The sequence below is a fragment of the Chanos chanos genome, chromosome 1, assembly GCF_902362185.1.
Source record: "Chanos chanos chromosome 1, fChaCha1.1, whole genome shotgun sequence".
Taxonomy (NCBI): domain Eukaryota; kingdom Metazoa; phylum Chordata; class Actinopteri; order Gonorynchiformes; family Chanidae; genus Chanos; species Chanos chanos.
Genome location: NC_044495.1, coordinates 16,174,723 through 16,189,710, shown reverse-complemented (window position 1 = coordinate 16,189,710; position 14,988 = coordinate 16,174,723). Strand labels below are relative to the sequence as shown.

General features: G+C 43.2%; 1 protein-coding gene across 3 annotated transcripts in view; it reads left to right on the top strand.

Moving 5' to 3' along the window:
* Window positions 1-14,988, top strand: part of foxp2 (forkhead box P2) — a 54,718-nt gene that overhangs the window by 17,757 nt on the left and 21,973 nt on the right. Inside the window, exons 2-6 of one of the 3 annotated variants that reach the window (XM_030769983.1) lie at window positions 1-61; window positions 9,249-9,386; window positions 10,040-10,120; window positions 12,431-12,617; window positions 13,722-13,935. The exon at window positions 1-61 is cut by the window's left edge and continues 29 nt beyond it. In XM_030769983.1, the coding sequence (XP_030625843.1) occupies window positions 1-61; window positions 9,249-9,386; window positions 10,040-10,120; window positions 12,431-12,617; window positions 13,722-13,935 (681 nt within the window). Of the gene's footprint in view, window positions 62-9,248; window positions 9,387-10,039; window positions 10,130-12,430; window positions 12,618-13,721; window positions 13,936-14,988 lie in introns of all 3 variants that reach the window. The other 2 variants (XM_030769991.1, XM_030769998.1) reach the window with 2 other exon arrangements.

Below are 14,988 nucleotides of genomic sequence, written 5' to 3'. Positions count from 1 at the left end.
CCAGCAGCCCGGCACTGGCCTGAAATCTCCAAAGAACAACGACAAACAGCGTCCGCTGCAGGTGAGCTGCTCTGCACTAATCTCTTAAGTCCATCCATAATGCATGCTTCCCTCGAAAAAGATTTCCTCTGTTCCTCCTCTGTCTGTTTGACTTAGCAATGTAATTCTGGACCTGTCACTGAAACCCCAAACCTGACACACCTGCCCTTCTCTGAAAAAAAAAAGAAATTATATATATATATATATAAAATAACAAACTGTAGCTGTTCTTCAGGACACACGGCTCAGTGTTAGTATCTTCCACTAACTCATTCTTTCAAAACTAAGGAATATCTTTCTTAGAAAGGAGGTTCGCCTGACTAAATATCAGCGTAATATCTGAATTAATCCTTTTTTTTTGGTCTTCTATAAAACAATGATTTTCTTTTTTAATTATTTTAATAATTCTCTGAAAGTTGTCATGGCAGTAGACAGTGGAACTACTCTCCTATTCTTCTACTCCAGCTTCTCTTTTCTGTGTGATGTTACCAGTCCAGTTCACAGACATCCTCTCAGGGTCCAGTAATCTGAATGATGACTAGCTCTGTCCCTCCCTCTCTGATAGGTGGCTTATTTTAACTAGCTGTCATTTGAACTCCTCAAAGATAATTTACCGTATTGATTCAGGCTGCCTTCTATTTCTGTTGTCAGTGATTTGGAAAAGGTCAGAGTCTCGCTCTGTGTCTGGGATGCATAGCCTATTGCTAATGCTGTTTACTTCCCCTCAGCTACAGAAGTTATTATGGTTTCTACCCTATCACAACAGGAATTCATAATTCGTTTGCTCCCTCAACTTATGTAAGCTCTTGACATCTGTTCGGTTTCTTATTTTTAGGTTTAAATTGAAGTGTGAGTGAATGTGCCCTCTCTCCTGCTAATAAGTGCTATCAAGGAGCAGTGGTTTACCTCATTAATGTTCTGTGCATTTAATTAAACAGAGGGAAAATTGGCGTTAACCTCGTCGTTAATATTTTCGCAGAATATAACAATGGCGACACCTTCTATTGCAGTCACACCCATGTGTATCTAATTAGGTGGTGGCAGAAAGATAAAGAAGGCAAAAGGTTTTCTATACACTTCTCACAACAATCATTTAAATCTCCTCGCTCCGAGTGCTGTTACTGTGTCATCTTATTCTCCTATTCAATCCATGCACTTGTTTTTTGTTTTTTTTTTTAAATTAGAGAATTTTTGTCCTGAGCTTATGTTTGGGGTATTATGGAGTTATGGAAGGAAACTGTTTGCTGTCCTGTTTGTTGGGAACAAATCAAAGGGAGTGCATGTGAACACATATTGTTCTAGTCATAGTTCTGAATTTCTATACGGTGGAAAACAAGACAGAAAGTCTTAGTGCTGAATTCCAGTTTCTAATTGAACCAATGACTATGATAACAACAGTAGCCGGTAAATATTAAGCATTTACATTTACTTACACCATTCTAACCTCATGTTAGTGATTTGAATCAATAGGAATCAGTTTAAGAAGGTCCCCTATCCGTAGCCAAACAATTCACCTCATCCTCTCTTTATTAAAATCACTTCACTGTTCCAACATCCAAGATACATGAAGAAAAGTAAAGTTTACACATAAAGTGAAGTAGTGTTTCCAAGATGAGTCCATTCTCTGATTATTGTTCTTGTCATTTGTATTGAATTGCATTTGTGTGTTTGTTTTTTCTCTGTCCATTACAGTTTAGCAGAGAGAGGATTTCAAAGGTTTATAACAAATAATCTTCTATAATAACGTTCTGGCTCCCTCAGTCACATAAAAGCATACTGGCTGACAAAAGTGTGTGTGAGAGGGAGAGAGAGAGAGAGAGAGAGAGGCAGGCGCTGACAAATCCCTATGTTTTCTCTGGGTAAGAAGAGAGGGAAGTGATCCATAGATCATGCAGCGTATAAATTATTTACCACACAACCATCTAAGTGCTTCAACTCGCAGTTTTAATTACTTGTATTAGCGACTAAAGGCTCTCGCATGACTAATTCAATCCGCCGCCTCATCTAGCCGTCAACGGATGCTAGCGCTAGCTGCTTCTCCACGTCGCCTGTAATGTGACAGGTCTATTATTACACTGTAAGCCCACGGGAGCACTCAATAAACACCTATTTCTCCCCGTAAATCCCTGAGCCTTCTCCATACTGCTTACAGGCTTTCCCCAGGCACACTGCACCCTCATCCTCCTTTGCTCTTCTCCTTCACTGTGGCAATAACTCTTCGGCGCATTTTATACACTGACATTTAAAACACAAATAAAGACAGAGACAGGGACAGGTGGGAGGAAGCAGGATTACGGGACGATCGCACATCTGACAATTGTATCCTCCGCCCACCATCCGCTCTCCCTTGTATCCAAATCAGCTCAGTAGACAGCTTGGCAGACACGGGTAAACTAAGCTGCGTGTCAGTGTGTTTGTTTGGTATTGTCAGCTCTATTCTTCCTCTGATGCGTGTGAGCAGTCTATCAGCCTTGTTGTAGATGCAGAAATGGGCCTTAACAGACTCATTACTTTTAAAGCAGTGTAGCTACACTTGTAGTGCGGGGCTGAGTGATGGATAGAGGGAAACGGGATGGGGCGGTTAAAGACACAGAAGGGTGAGGGAGGAGAAGGCTGCACAAACATCTGCACGTCCCCTCAGTTATGATGCTTCCCTCTGACGCCAGCTCCCCCGGCAACGTAGCATGGCCGCCCCTTGACATGGCAGGCAGTGTGTGAAGAGAGCATGCTGACCCTTTGACCTTTTCTCAGAGTGTGTTCTGAGAGGTGCAGTTGGGGGTTGTGTGAAGGGGCATTAACAAGGTAACACTGTATAATGGGTTAACAGAACAAAGCCCCTCTCAGGCAGGGTGGCCATGAACATGCTGCTTATGCATTCACACACAACAGGGTCGGACTCGCATACGATCGGCCGCTGTTACTTTAACAAAATGTCCCATTGCACTCTTCACCCCCTAGTCAACCAGTTTGTTCTTGGAGATCTAGAGATCAAGTACAATCAGTTAATTGACCAGTCAGTCAAAAATCTAGTCAAATAGTGATCTTTACTCTCCTTCAGCAGTGCTGAAATACACCACTGTACTCCTGACTGTGTTTAGAGCTTTTCTTCTGTGAAATGGCTGAATGCTTTTGGCTGGTGTGCCTGTGTGTGTGTGTATGTGTGTGTGTGTGTGTGTATGTGCGCGCGCACGTGTGTGTGTGTGTGTATGTGTGTGTGCATGCGTGTGTGCGTGTGTGTGCCTGTGTGTGCGTGTGTGTGTGTGTGTGTTTTCTGGATGAGAGGGGTGCTGGAGTGTGCGCCTCTCAGGGTTGGAAGATAGCTGTCCTGTTCTCCCATTGTCACCATTTTAAAGGTCACTGCCGCACATCTCATCAAAGCACAAGCGCCATGTTCTTTAAAATTCATCTACTTAGCCTCCCAGGGTGGGGGAAGACTTGCATTGACACTTAAGAAAAAAAAAAAGCAAAGCGAAGAAAAAATAATAAAAAGTCTGCCCATTTCATTTGGACACCCTCGGTTATTGCTTCTGTAACCAGAAAACAAGCAATTTTTTCCAGGTTACAACTGCTACAGGACAAGATGAGTGAATCACAGGGACAGAGCAGGTTCATCATTGTGATGCAAAAGAAGTTGAAGTACAACCCTAAGGCAAATGGAGGAGGAAAAAAAAAAACACGTCGGGAAGCTTTGATGTAGCAGCAACAAATTTACCTTCTGACAGAAGATACATGAGAGCAATAAACGAGTGGTAGCAGCCTTTACACATGCAATCTGATTACTGTGGCCAAGGTGTTAATTGGATCCTAACTGGCAGATCTGATACGTGTAGCCCTGGTGATGGGAAAGGAGACTCTCTCGGAGATGAACCATAATTCACCGACTGCATGAAGTCAGTGTAATTTACTTCGTGTCATTTGATGAGGAAAGCCAAGTCTGGAGGACTCCCTATTACCTGTGACATCAGCCAGCTTACAAGCCCAGGGCTCCACAGCTCTGATGCCACCACTACACAGACCAGCCCAGGAAGATGTCGCCACACAGACCCAACTTCAGTATACTTATCTCCAAATCAATTAGCAGACCAGTGTGGAAACTTACCCACCAATCCTGCTTCCATCTATCTATCTATCTATCTATCTATCTATCTATCTATCTATCTATCTATCTATCTATCTATCTATCTATCTATCTATCTATCTATCTATCTATCTATCTATCTATCTATCTATCCTGTGTAATGTATCCCCCTCCTCTGTCTAATCCATCTGTCTGTTTTGTTGTACATGGGGGACTTTGTTCAGAATCCTGTTTCCTAGAAAATCTCCTGGAAAGCAAGAAAGACTTGGCTCTAGGCTGCAGTTGTTGTAGTGTGTGTGTGTGAGAGAGAGAGAAAACACCCTTTAGCCCTGATGAAAGTGATTATCTACAGTATATGGTGATAAACCTTTGTGTCACCATTACCCCCTAACTCCTCTAATGAAGGACTTCATCCATTTTATCTTCCCTTACATGTCTTCTGCTCTTGCATACTGCCAAGCTCAACTGCAAAATAAATTGATTTAGGAAAAACGCTCCTGTAATCTGCTTAACTCTGGTCCCATGAATCTGAAACATTGATCTGCTAATCCACTTGATCAGAGAGAGAGAGAGAGAGAGAGAATAGAGAATCACGGTGTACAAGTGTGTATATGATGTGGTGTGTGTGTGTGTGTGTGTGTGCATGTGCGTGTGTTTCTGGAGTGAGTGTGTTTGATTCTCAGTGCCTGTCTGCTTTTCTGTTTTTGTGTGGACATGTTCTACTTCATCCTTGAGTGTCTCTGGCGCTGGTGGTCCCTCAGTAGAGTACTCTTCCCCCCTCTCCCAGTAAGGCTTGGCTTGGCATAGTCATTAATTGGAGAGTAAATTAGCAGTGTCAGCTGAACTGAAGTGTTGGGGTCAGAAGTCCAGGCACTCCATGGAGGTCTCGGTTTGGGACCCACAACCCCTTGGGAGTCTGGGATTGAGATGAATTAGTGAGACAGTGGTGGAATCCCTCTCCTTTCTTTCCCTGTTCTCTCTCTCTCTCTCTCTCTCTCTCTCTCTGTATTTCTCAAGGCAGAGTTGGCCTTCTACCTTAATTAACACAGCATCTTTCCCTGCCAAGGAGCTTTGGTAATTACCACCAGCCAAGCCTCTATTTTTCATTTTATTTATCTTAACGGTATCTTTGGCAGTGTTGCCGTCTTCTACTGAAGTGGACACATTATTCACTCTATTCAGCCATCCAGCATTTTCAACCCCCCACATCTCTGCTCTTAAGCTGCCTTCACTCACTCACTGAATGGGGCGGAAATGGAGAATTGAATTTGCTCCTCTTAATTGTTTTAGCTCTAACCCAGCCGTGTATCTCTGCTGTTGGTAATTTAACACGGTTCTGTTGGAGTTGGAATAAAATCGTGGTGTTAATGGCACACGTTGCCCATAATCGATCATTAAAAGCCATCGCGGGCCTTTCTCCTGACATAGGGTTTTCTGTTTGTCTCTTATTCAAACTGGTAAAAAAAATCTTACCAAGTGTCTTAAACACCTACACTGATTTGAAGTCATTTTTGGAAAATAATTTTTTAATGTAAACGTAACTTATTTTACCCCAAAGAGTTGATGCCTAGGTTTCATACATACAACTTACACACAACACATCATCTCCATGTAGAATTGTTCCTTATTTCTGTAGGTCTCTGTTGGCTGGTTTTCAATTCATTTGTTGCTTACCTGAAGATACTTCACTTCCGTTTTTTTATATTTTTTTATATTTAAATTTTCGCATATATAATTCATGCTGTCACATTATCACTCCCTGGATTAGCTGCTTTTTTGCTGCTTTTTTGTTTTTAATTAAGATAGTATTTTTTTAAAAACCTACGGTAGCAATTTTATAATTCTCATTGCTATGCTTGCAGAGTCCTTTGCTTCTCATTGATTTTCATTGACTTGATTTGAAGCTAGTCTGATATTTTTTACTGTCTTTTTACTGTCTGAAATGTTTGAACATTGGAGCTATTTTTGATGAATAAGTGGAAAATGATAGAGAATGGTACATTTTATTTTCATTTAAATAGTGTGGTGTTTGGGGCATCAGTAAAGCTAACTTCCCTGGGCCATCATAGCAGCTTTTCTCCCTGCAGCTGCCTGGCTCTGTGTGTGAAGGCTGCTGACTGTCTGTGGATGTTTACCACGTGTGTGAGGCTTCTCCAGGAAACGCTCATTAATTCTGTCCCTTCTTGGCAAAAATCATTTCCAGGAGAGCCAATTCAGCCCCTGTTCCTTTCAATTCACCAGACTTGTCAATCATCTGTGCCCAGTATCCACCCGAATGGAGGTGTTCTATTCCGGCAATTATCATGTCATATACTCGAAAATGTAAATGAACGTGTGTGTAAAATTAAATTTATGGGTTGTCAGTGAAGAATAAGAATCAGGAGAGCAATTACTTATCTGCTTTCATCTTGGGGGCTCAGATACGTCGGGCAGAAAAGCATGCAGTTAAACGCTGGAATTAGCATTGTGCTGGGGTTCACTTTGAATGGGCATAGGCCTCCTCTTCTGTCTCTCTTTCTGTCTGTCTGGCTGTCTATCTCTCTCTCTCTCTCTTTTTTGTTTGGAAGAGCAATGAAATGAAGATGATTATCATCCATCACTCGACTAAAAAGTTAATGAAAGACTGAGGGTTGGTCTCTGACTTCATTTGTTTGGTGTTTTCTCTCTCTCCCATCCTTTTGGAATAGGAGGAGCTTCTGTTCTGTTGTGTCTGACATGAACATTAATGTAATGCTAAACATTAATCATAAATGCTCCAGTCTACATCTCTCTGCTTAATACCTATACAATGATTAGTAAATAAACTGACACTTGATTTTGTGACATGTTTATTATATCCAGTGGACTGTAGAGCAGCTAAGGTTTTCTTCTTGGTTAATCTCCAAATCTAATTTAAATCGCCACATAAAACAAGTAATGAGACTATATCTTGTGTTTTGGTGATGTGGTCTTTCTATTGTTATTTAGTCCAGAGCAAAGCTGCATCTGACCTGGAGGGGTAATTACACATCGCAAATGCGTCCTAAGGTTTAATAACATTGAAGGTGTAAGCATGCATTTACATAATTAAATGCGCTTGTTTAATTTGAAACTTTGTTGCTTCATTCATTGTTTTTATCTTTCTCACTCCTGTCTTCAGTCTATTCCTTTCTGTCTTATTCTTTCCCCAAAGATTGTGTGTGTGTGTGTGTGTGTGTGTGTGTGTGTGTTTGAGCTATTCCATAACGGTCGCTTGTGGAGTTTTAGAGAAGCCTAATGAACAATGGTGGTGGATTTGTTTGAATATGAATATGAATGTGCAGAGAGGATGGAGTTTGACCTTCAGCCGTGCCTTTCAGTTCATCAGGATTAGTCAGGCTGGGCGATCAGGGCCTCTAATGCATAATGACTTCTAAAATGAAAAATGTGTAGTGACCATGCAAATGTCTGAGCTAATCAAAGAGAGGAACCTGAGCTGGAGACGCAGAGCAAATCAAGGGCGTGTCGACTCCTCAGAGCTGTGCGATGTATGGAAAGTAATCAAGCAGCCTGATTAGGCAGCAAGAGGACACAGTCTTCACACAGAGCCCACTGTCACCACTCACACCATGGAGACGAGCGCACGCGCGAACACACTCACACACACACACACGCCACTCATATACGCGGACGAGCACACCCACGCACCTCTCACATTGTCGAAATAAGCGAGTGCGCGCACAGAAACACATATAGCCATGCACACACACACACACACACACACACACACAAACACACACACAAGAATTATTGACATAAATCTATGCTCACGTGACAAAAAGGTTCACAAAGACCTCATCAGAGCCATATACTACTCACATTGTAGCATTGTGACAAACACACTTATGCAGATGAGTGTGCATACATGTGCGTGTGCGTGCACACACACACACACACACACACACACACATACATACAGACATGCATACACACAAACACACACACACACGTTCACACATTTGTCTCAGTTTGGCCCATACCTTACATCACTTACACGCTGGCGATGATTTTTTCATGAAGCTAAATAAAGATGTTGACTTGTCAGGGCATGAGAATAATGGCAGTCGTTTTGAAAGGCACCAGCCCCTGTTACAGTCCATCTGATGGACAATTCATTATTAAACACTCACACAGCATATAAAGAGGACCCGCCGCATTAAACTCCTCCTCTCTCTGCCAGGCAGCATGCCCAAAAGGGTGAATCCCAGCTTTTTTCACGCAGATTGTCTTCTAGCCCTGTCTTACCGGTTCATCTGAACAGGACTCTATTTATTCCTGGTCCAAATTAGTTTTTCACCAGAGCTGCATTATTGACTAAAATTAATATCAACGCTGTGCATTCCCCTGTTAGTATGTACAGTCAAAGTGTGATGCTGAAAAGACTGGATCCTTGCCTATTGATCTGTTATTCAGAACTAGGCCGCCAAAATATTTTCTTTGTTTTGTTTTTCTCACGAAAAAAAAAAAAAGAGTTCTCCCTCTCCAGTTTGACAGCTTGTGTTTTAATGATTTTTATCACCTAAAGTATGACATGAATTTTTAAAAATGACATCTCGGTGAGGAATTGTGCCTCTGGCTTTTTTTTTTTTTTTTGTGCTTTTTATTTTTGGCAGGGCATGTGCAACGCAAGAAATGCCAGAGCCTTGTGAAAGACATCTACTAATTCCCTTCACGCCGAGTTTTTCGTTTGCTCTCAGTCTCAGCAAAGGAGTTTGTGTGTAGCTGTTCAAAGCCGTGAGGTTTTAATGCCCTGTTTTCTACACCTTGGCATCCCAACAGCCCACTTAAGCATTGCCATATAAGTGTTCTCCACAATCTTTTGCCTTTTTTTTGCCACTTTACTAATGGCAACAGAGCAGGGAGTGCCTTAGGGAGTTCAAAGGTTCATCTAATTAAGGCGTATATCTATTTAAAGCCACCTCTTCTCCCATCCGAAGAGCAGAGGGAAAAAAAAAAACAACACTAAAACCACAGCGCCCGTCTATCCAACTGATTACACCACAACCAGACTTATGGAAGCTCTTCATGAATTATGGCACTAGTGAGTAAAGGAAAGGGATCTCTCTCTCTCTCTCTCTCTCTCTCTCTCTCCCTCTCTCTGTCTCTGTGTTAGGTGCCAGTGTCTGTGGCCATGATGAGTCCACAGGTGATAACTCCCCAGCAAATGCAGCAGATCCTCCAGCAGCAAGTCCTGTCCCCTCAGCAGCTCCAGGCTCTTCTACAGCAACAGCAGGCTGTCATGCTGCAACAGGTACACACACCACACACACACAGACACACACACATGAATTCACACACACGTACATATGCATATTTGCGTCCGCCCGTAGGCATGCACATACATAGACAGATACAAAGCTTATCAGCAGTCAGTAACAGCTCCAATGTCTTTCCCTGCGTGTTTAAAGCTGTTGGATGTTCTTCCATATTTCACTACCAAGACTTCAGACCTAAAATCTATCATACATATGATTTACTTTCTCACCTGCACCTACAGTACAATAGCATTTTAAACTGATATGGAGAAGTCATGAGGGAAACGAGAGGGACCTTACTTATGAGTGTTAGATGCACCATTGTATGGCTCTGTGTTGTATTCTGAGTAGACTTTCATTAGGAGTTTAATCTTATATTTTCAGAAACCTAGTATGTTCTGCCCTATGTAATACAAAGCAAATAGCCAAAACATCCTTCTGTATTGCTCTTGATACTTAAATTAGGTTATCTGTGTTTATTTAGGTTCTTTTTGGATTGTGAGAAGAAGATAATGGGCCCTGAATGTAAACATGTGTTATGTTTTAGTATTAAGTCAGATAAAGTGGGAGCTGAGTATTGCCCAGTGTTCATGGAGCTATCCCAGTGTTCCCTCTCCGTTCCAGTGATGTCATGTCCTTGTTTCCGCAGCAACACCTGCAAGAGTTCTATAAGAAACAGCAGGAGCAGCTCCACCTACAGCTACTACAACAGCAACACCCTAGCAAACAGGCAAAAGAGGTGAGTCACACACACACGCGCACACACACATACACACACACACACACACACTCATAAAAAAACATCTGAGAGCATCATTCTCTCTGTGACAATTCCACCAATTTTATACAGCACTGGGGGACCTGGCTAGCCTGGCTTTTTCTAAAGGAGAAAGCCCTCAATGTGTAATTCTAGCCCAGCGTTTGTGAATACAGCCCTAATGAGGCTCAGCCCTGTGTGAGTGATGGGCTGAGCTCTGAGATGCTGATGATGTTCCTGCATGTTAGGGAATGACAGGGAGACCTTCTGGAGAGACCAGAGCTTTCACCCGCCCGCTAAAAAGCTTCGTTTAACGTTGTGCCGACTTTTCTGATTAATGAAGTGTTCCTGTGGGTTTGGGCCAAGCAGCAAAAAAGTTCAGCGCTGACACACTCGTAAATCACACTGACAACCTGCCAGTCTGCAAACGCTTCTGTACTCACCTGACACGCACACACACACACAGACCAAGACAGAGAGAGAGAGAGAGAGACAGAGAAAGGGAGAGGGAGATTGCAAGAATGATAGGCATCAGAAGACAGCCAAAGCTTTGGTTGGGTGTGAAGGGGGGGGGGGGGGGGGGGGGGGGGGGGTGGGGGGGGGGGGGGGGGGAGAGGTTCAAGCATATCCAAACAAAACGTGTTGAAGCAGTTAAATTGATCAGTGGAGTACGGAGGGCCCCCCCTCGTCTCCTCAGGCCAGCCATTATGCAGAGCCTCCAGCCAAGAGCGCCGGCCTCCCTCAGGCTTTGTTTCTGTTTGGATTTGTGAATAGAATTTTTCAAGGCCCCTGCCATCAAATATGGAATAGAAATTGCTCCCTTATTTCTCCTGAGATGTCTCGGCCAGTCCGAATGACTCGCTCCATTATGCAGTCTGTTTTCCACTGAACGCATCACAAGTCGTCGTCCCCCAGCAACACACACACACGCACGCATAAACACACACACACACACACACACACACACCCAAAACTCACCTTACCAAAACAAAAAAGGAAAGGTCTTCCTCTCGCTCTCTCTCTCTCTCTCTCACTCTCTCTCTGTGAAGTTTGACATACCTCCTCTATCCTCTAGAGTCAGCTCAACTTCACACTTGTTCTTGTAATTTCAGGCCAAAATTGTAAGTTAGACTTTTTTCTGCCATAATAGGGGCCTCATTCTTTTAGTTTCTTGACTGACTATCAGGTTGTAATTTATTCAGACAGAAAGAAGAGAATGAGGAAGAGGGAAAGAGAGTTGAATCTTTCTCTGTGATGGCCACATCCCAGTTTACTAATAAACCACCAGAGACCATGTTCAGACTCCACTGAGAGCTAGACTTGAGCTGTGTTTAAAAAGACTTGTCCAGACCTTATAATGAATTGATCTCTATCACCCACTCCACTGTATGTATTGCTGTATTCAGCAGAAATGAAAGTTAAAAATGTCATCTGTATTCAGACTATACAGATTCTGTCATCTACACTTCTATTCAAATAGCATATTTTATGTACATATGTATTAGTGGTTCTAGGATAGATTAGGATAGACTCCTTTGCTGTATCTGTAGTAGTCTTCTGAATTTCATCAGTACTGTAATCTCACACTATTGCTTTTGTGCTTCTTTAATTTATATTTTTATTTTTGTCATGAGAAGGATTCAGGCGTGGTTCACCCGCTCAGATGCTTTGCTTTAATCATTGAGGCGGCTTGTTGTTTTTCTGCGGTTGCCGCTGCTGTTGTTGTTTTTGTTTTTGTTGTTGTTGTTGTTGTTTTGCTCAGGCTTATGCAAGAGCCAGGCTCGCCTGGCAGTAAACAAGGTTGGGGGAGGGAGAGAGAGTCTGCACTGCTCCAACTGGGCTTCTGTAAATTCTCTCTCTCTCTCTCTCTCTCTCTCTCTCTCTCTCTCTCCCTCTCATTCCCCACGGCCCCATAAACTGTAATAGACCATTAGAAATGCAAGACAATTAACTATCAGCAGTGGGGGGAGAGAGAGGGGATTACCACCACCCCCAATCCATCCCTCCACCCCTCCTCTCTTTCTTTCATATCATGCACCACCCAATCCTCCCCTCAGCCTGGAGAGCCCTCCGGCAGGAAAGGCGTGTGCCTCCAAGAGAGAAAAAGAGAGAGAGAGAGGAGGAGGAGAAAGGGATAGATAGACAGACAGAGAGAAAGAGAGAGAGAGAGGAAAAGAGAGAGAGAGAGAGAGAGAGAGAGCGAGAGAGAGAGAGGCAGTGCTAAGGCCACACAGCTCATACTTTCTAGTTAATTTGTGTGATTTGTGCTCTCTCTCACTATAGCAACAGCAGCAGCAGCAGCAACAGCAACAGCAGCAGCAGTTAGCAGCGCAGCAACTCGTGTTTCAGCAGCAGATCCTGCAGATGCAGCAGCTGCAGCAGCAGCAGCACCTGCTGAACATGCAGCGGCAGGGCCTGCTCTCTCTGCCCCCGGGACAGCCTGCCATCCCCGGACAGACACTGCCACCAGGTAAGGCCTCGGAGCAGCACCTCTGCTATCTCCAACACCATGTGCCTCTCTTCTGCCTTCACTGCTGTGTTCCTGTGTGAGTGTCACTCGTCTATTATCTCTCTCTTTTTCTTCTTACTCTCCTTGTTTCTCTTCCTCCATGCTTCTCTCTGTTTCTTCACTGATCTCTCTTTGTCTTTTCTCTCTCTCTCTTTCTCTGTCTCTTTCTCTCTCTGTCTCTCTCTCTCTCTCTCTCTCTTTCTTTCTGTCTCTCTCTCTCTCTCTCTCTCAGGCCTTCTTCTTCCTGTGTCTCTAGATCTCTTTCTTTCTTGCTCGCTCTCTCTCTCTCTCCCCCTCTCTCTCTCGCTTGCTCTCTCAGGGCTTCTGCCTGTGTCTCTGTGGCTGTTTTCTCTCTCCCTCTCCCCCCTCCCTCTCCTGTTGTTGTTGTTGTTTACTGGCTCACAGTAAGAGCAGAGGAAGAGAAGGAGAAGAAGAGCTGGTGCCATTTGCTTTTCCTGGAACAAACACCTGGTGCTACTGTGTTTACTAAGATGGCGCACACAAACAGTAATAGCAAATAACGTATAATTGCAACACTTTTGAAATTATAGGAAGGTCGACTGTTGTTTTATCATCTCAGTGATGAAATCATTTCACCACCAGGAGCTTGTTGTTTACCATACTGTAATTGGAGGATTTTGCAAATTCTTGTTGTTGGGAATTCTTGAAGGATTTGTGTGGACTGGAATTGCAGCAACAGCTGACGGTGTCAGCGCACGATATTTTTAAACACTGAAAAGAACATAGAAAAACGTTGGGAAAGAAGTATGGAAGTCAATGGTATGCTCCAGCACAGAAGAACTTAATGCATGTGTTTATGTGTGAGATAAGGATGTACCTGTGTGCCTGTGTTATACACCTGAGAGTGTGTTGTGTCTTTGTGTGATCATCAGGAGTGTTGCTGGTTTGATTTTTGAAGTTGGATTGCTTGGATGGCTCTCGCTAAGTCAGCTCTTGTTTAAGTGCTATTTGAACATGTTAAATGATTGCATATGCTATTTTGGTTTTGTGTTTGTGCGTGCGTGTGTGTGTGTGTACGTGCGTGTGTGTGTGTATGTGTTACAGCTGGCCTGAGCCCTGCTGAATTGCAGCAGCTATGGAAAGACGTCACAGGCAATCATAACATGGAGGACAACAGCATTAAACACAGCGGCCTGGACTTGAGCACCACCAATACATCCTCCACTACCTCCAACAATACCTCTAAAGCCTCTCCACCCATCCCACACCACTCCATCCCCAACGGACAGACACCCAGCCTCAACAGCAGGAGAGACAGGTACTTTCATGCATGTTTGGCTATAGATAAAAACACACACACAGACACACACACACACATACACACACACACACACACATACGCACACTCAATCATACGCGCATGTGTGTTTGTCACAAACACGCACATACACCTCATGATTTTCTGCTTATGCATAAAAATAACAAACAAAAATAAAAAATGAAAAAATCACACAAACGCCACAGGACCTAATTTAAACTTCTTTTAAAAGGGAACATTTATCAGATGTCTGGATAAAAAAAAGCCGGCATTTGTCTCCATTTAGAACAGGAGAGACATATGTATTCCTTAAAGGGGAGTATGATGTTGTGTTGTTTGTTTGCTCATCAATAGTTTATCAGTGTCTGGTTAATAATAGTCGAAACCAGTCAAAATCTCCCAGGGGAATGTGAGCCAGTGAATCGGTGCAGTGCATAGCACATCATATCAAACACATGCGGGTGGATCTCTCCTCAGTTGGGAGAGAAGAAGGTAACCTCACCGTGCATTAAGTATTTAGTGATGTTTTCTCTTTGAAATTACCTTAGCCATGCTGCTTGTCATGTAAACAGAAGACACAATGCCTGTGTGGCATTTTAGGCTATTTATCCGCGAGATGGCTCTTTCATATGCAATGCTGCCTTTTTTTTTTTTTTTGAAAACACTGTTCGTATCTTTCTCTCTGTTTCCTCCTCCATGCATTATTCAAACCTTAGCTCCATATAATAAGTGTGTAGCTCAGTCAGAGACTTCAGTGGAATAGGATATGTTGTGTAATTGGTTTAAAGTAGATGCTATCAGTGCTGGCTGTACTACCTGCTTGGGAAAAAAAAAAAACTCTGTAAAAATGGGACGTGGAGAAGAACGCTAAAAAGACACCCCCCCCCCCCCCAACCCACTCCCTTTTTTTAACTCCTGATCTGTTCCACATCCCTGTGGACCTGCGGTTTCTCATAATGATGGAACAAGCAGTATTGTCAAAGCCGGCTGCTTACCAACACGCAGTAGATCGATGAGAGGAGAGTGAAGTAGTCATAAAACTGTGTGTGTGTG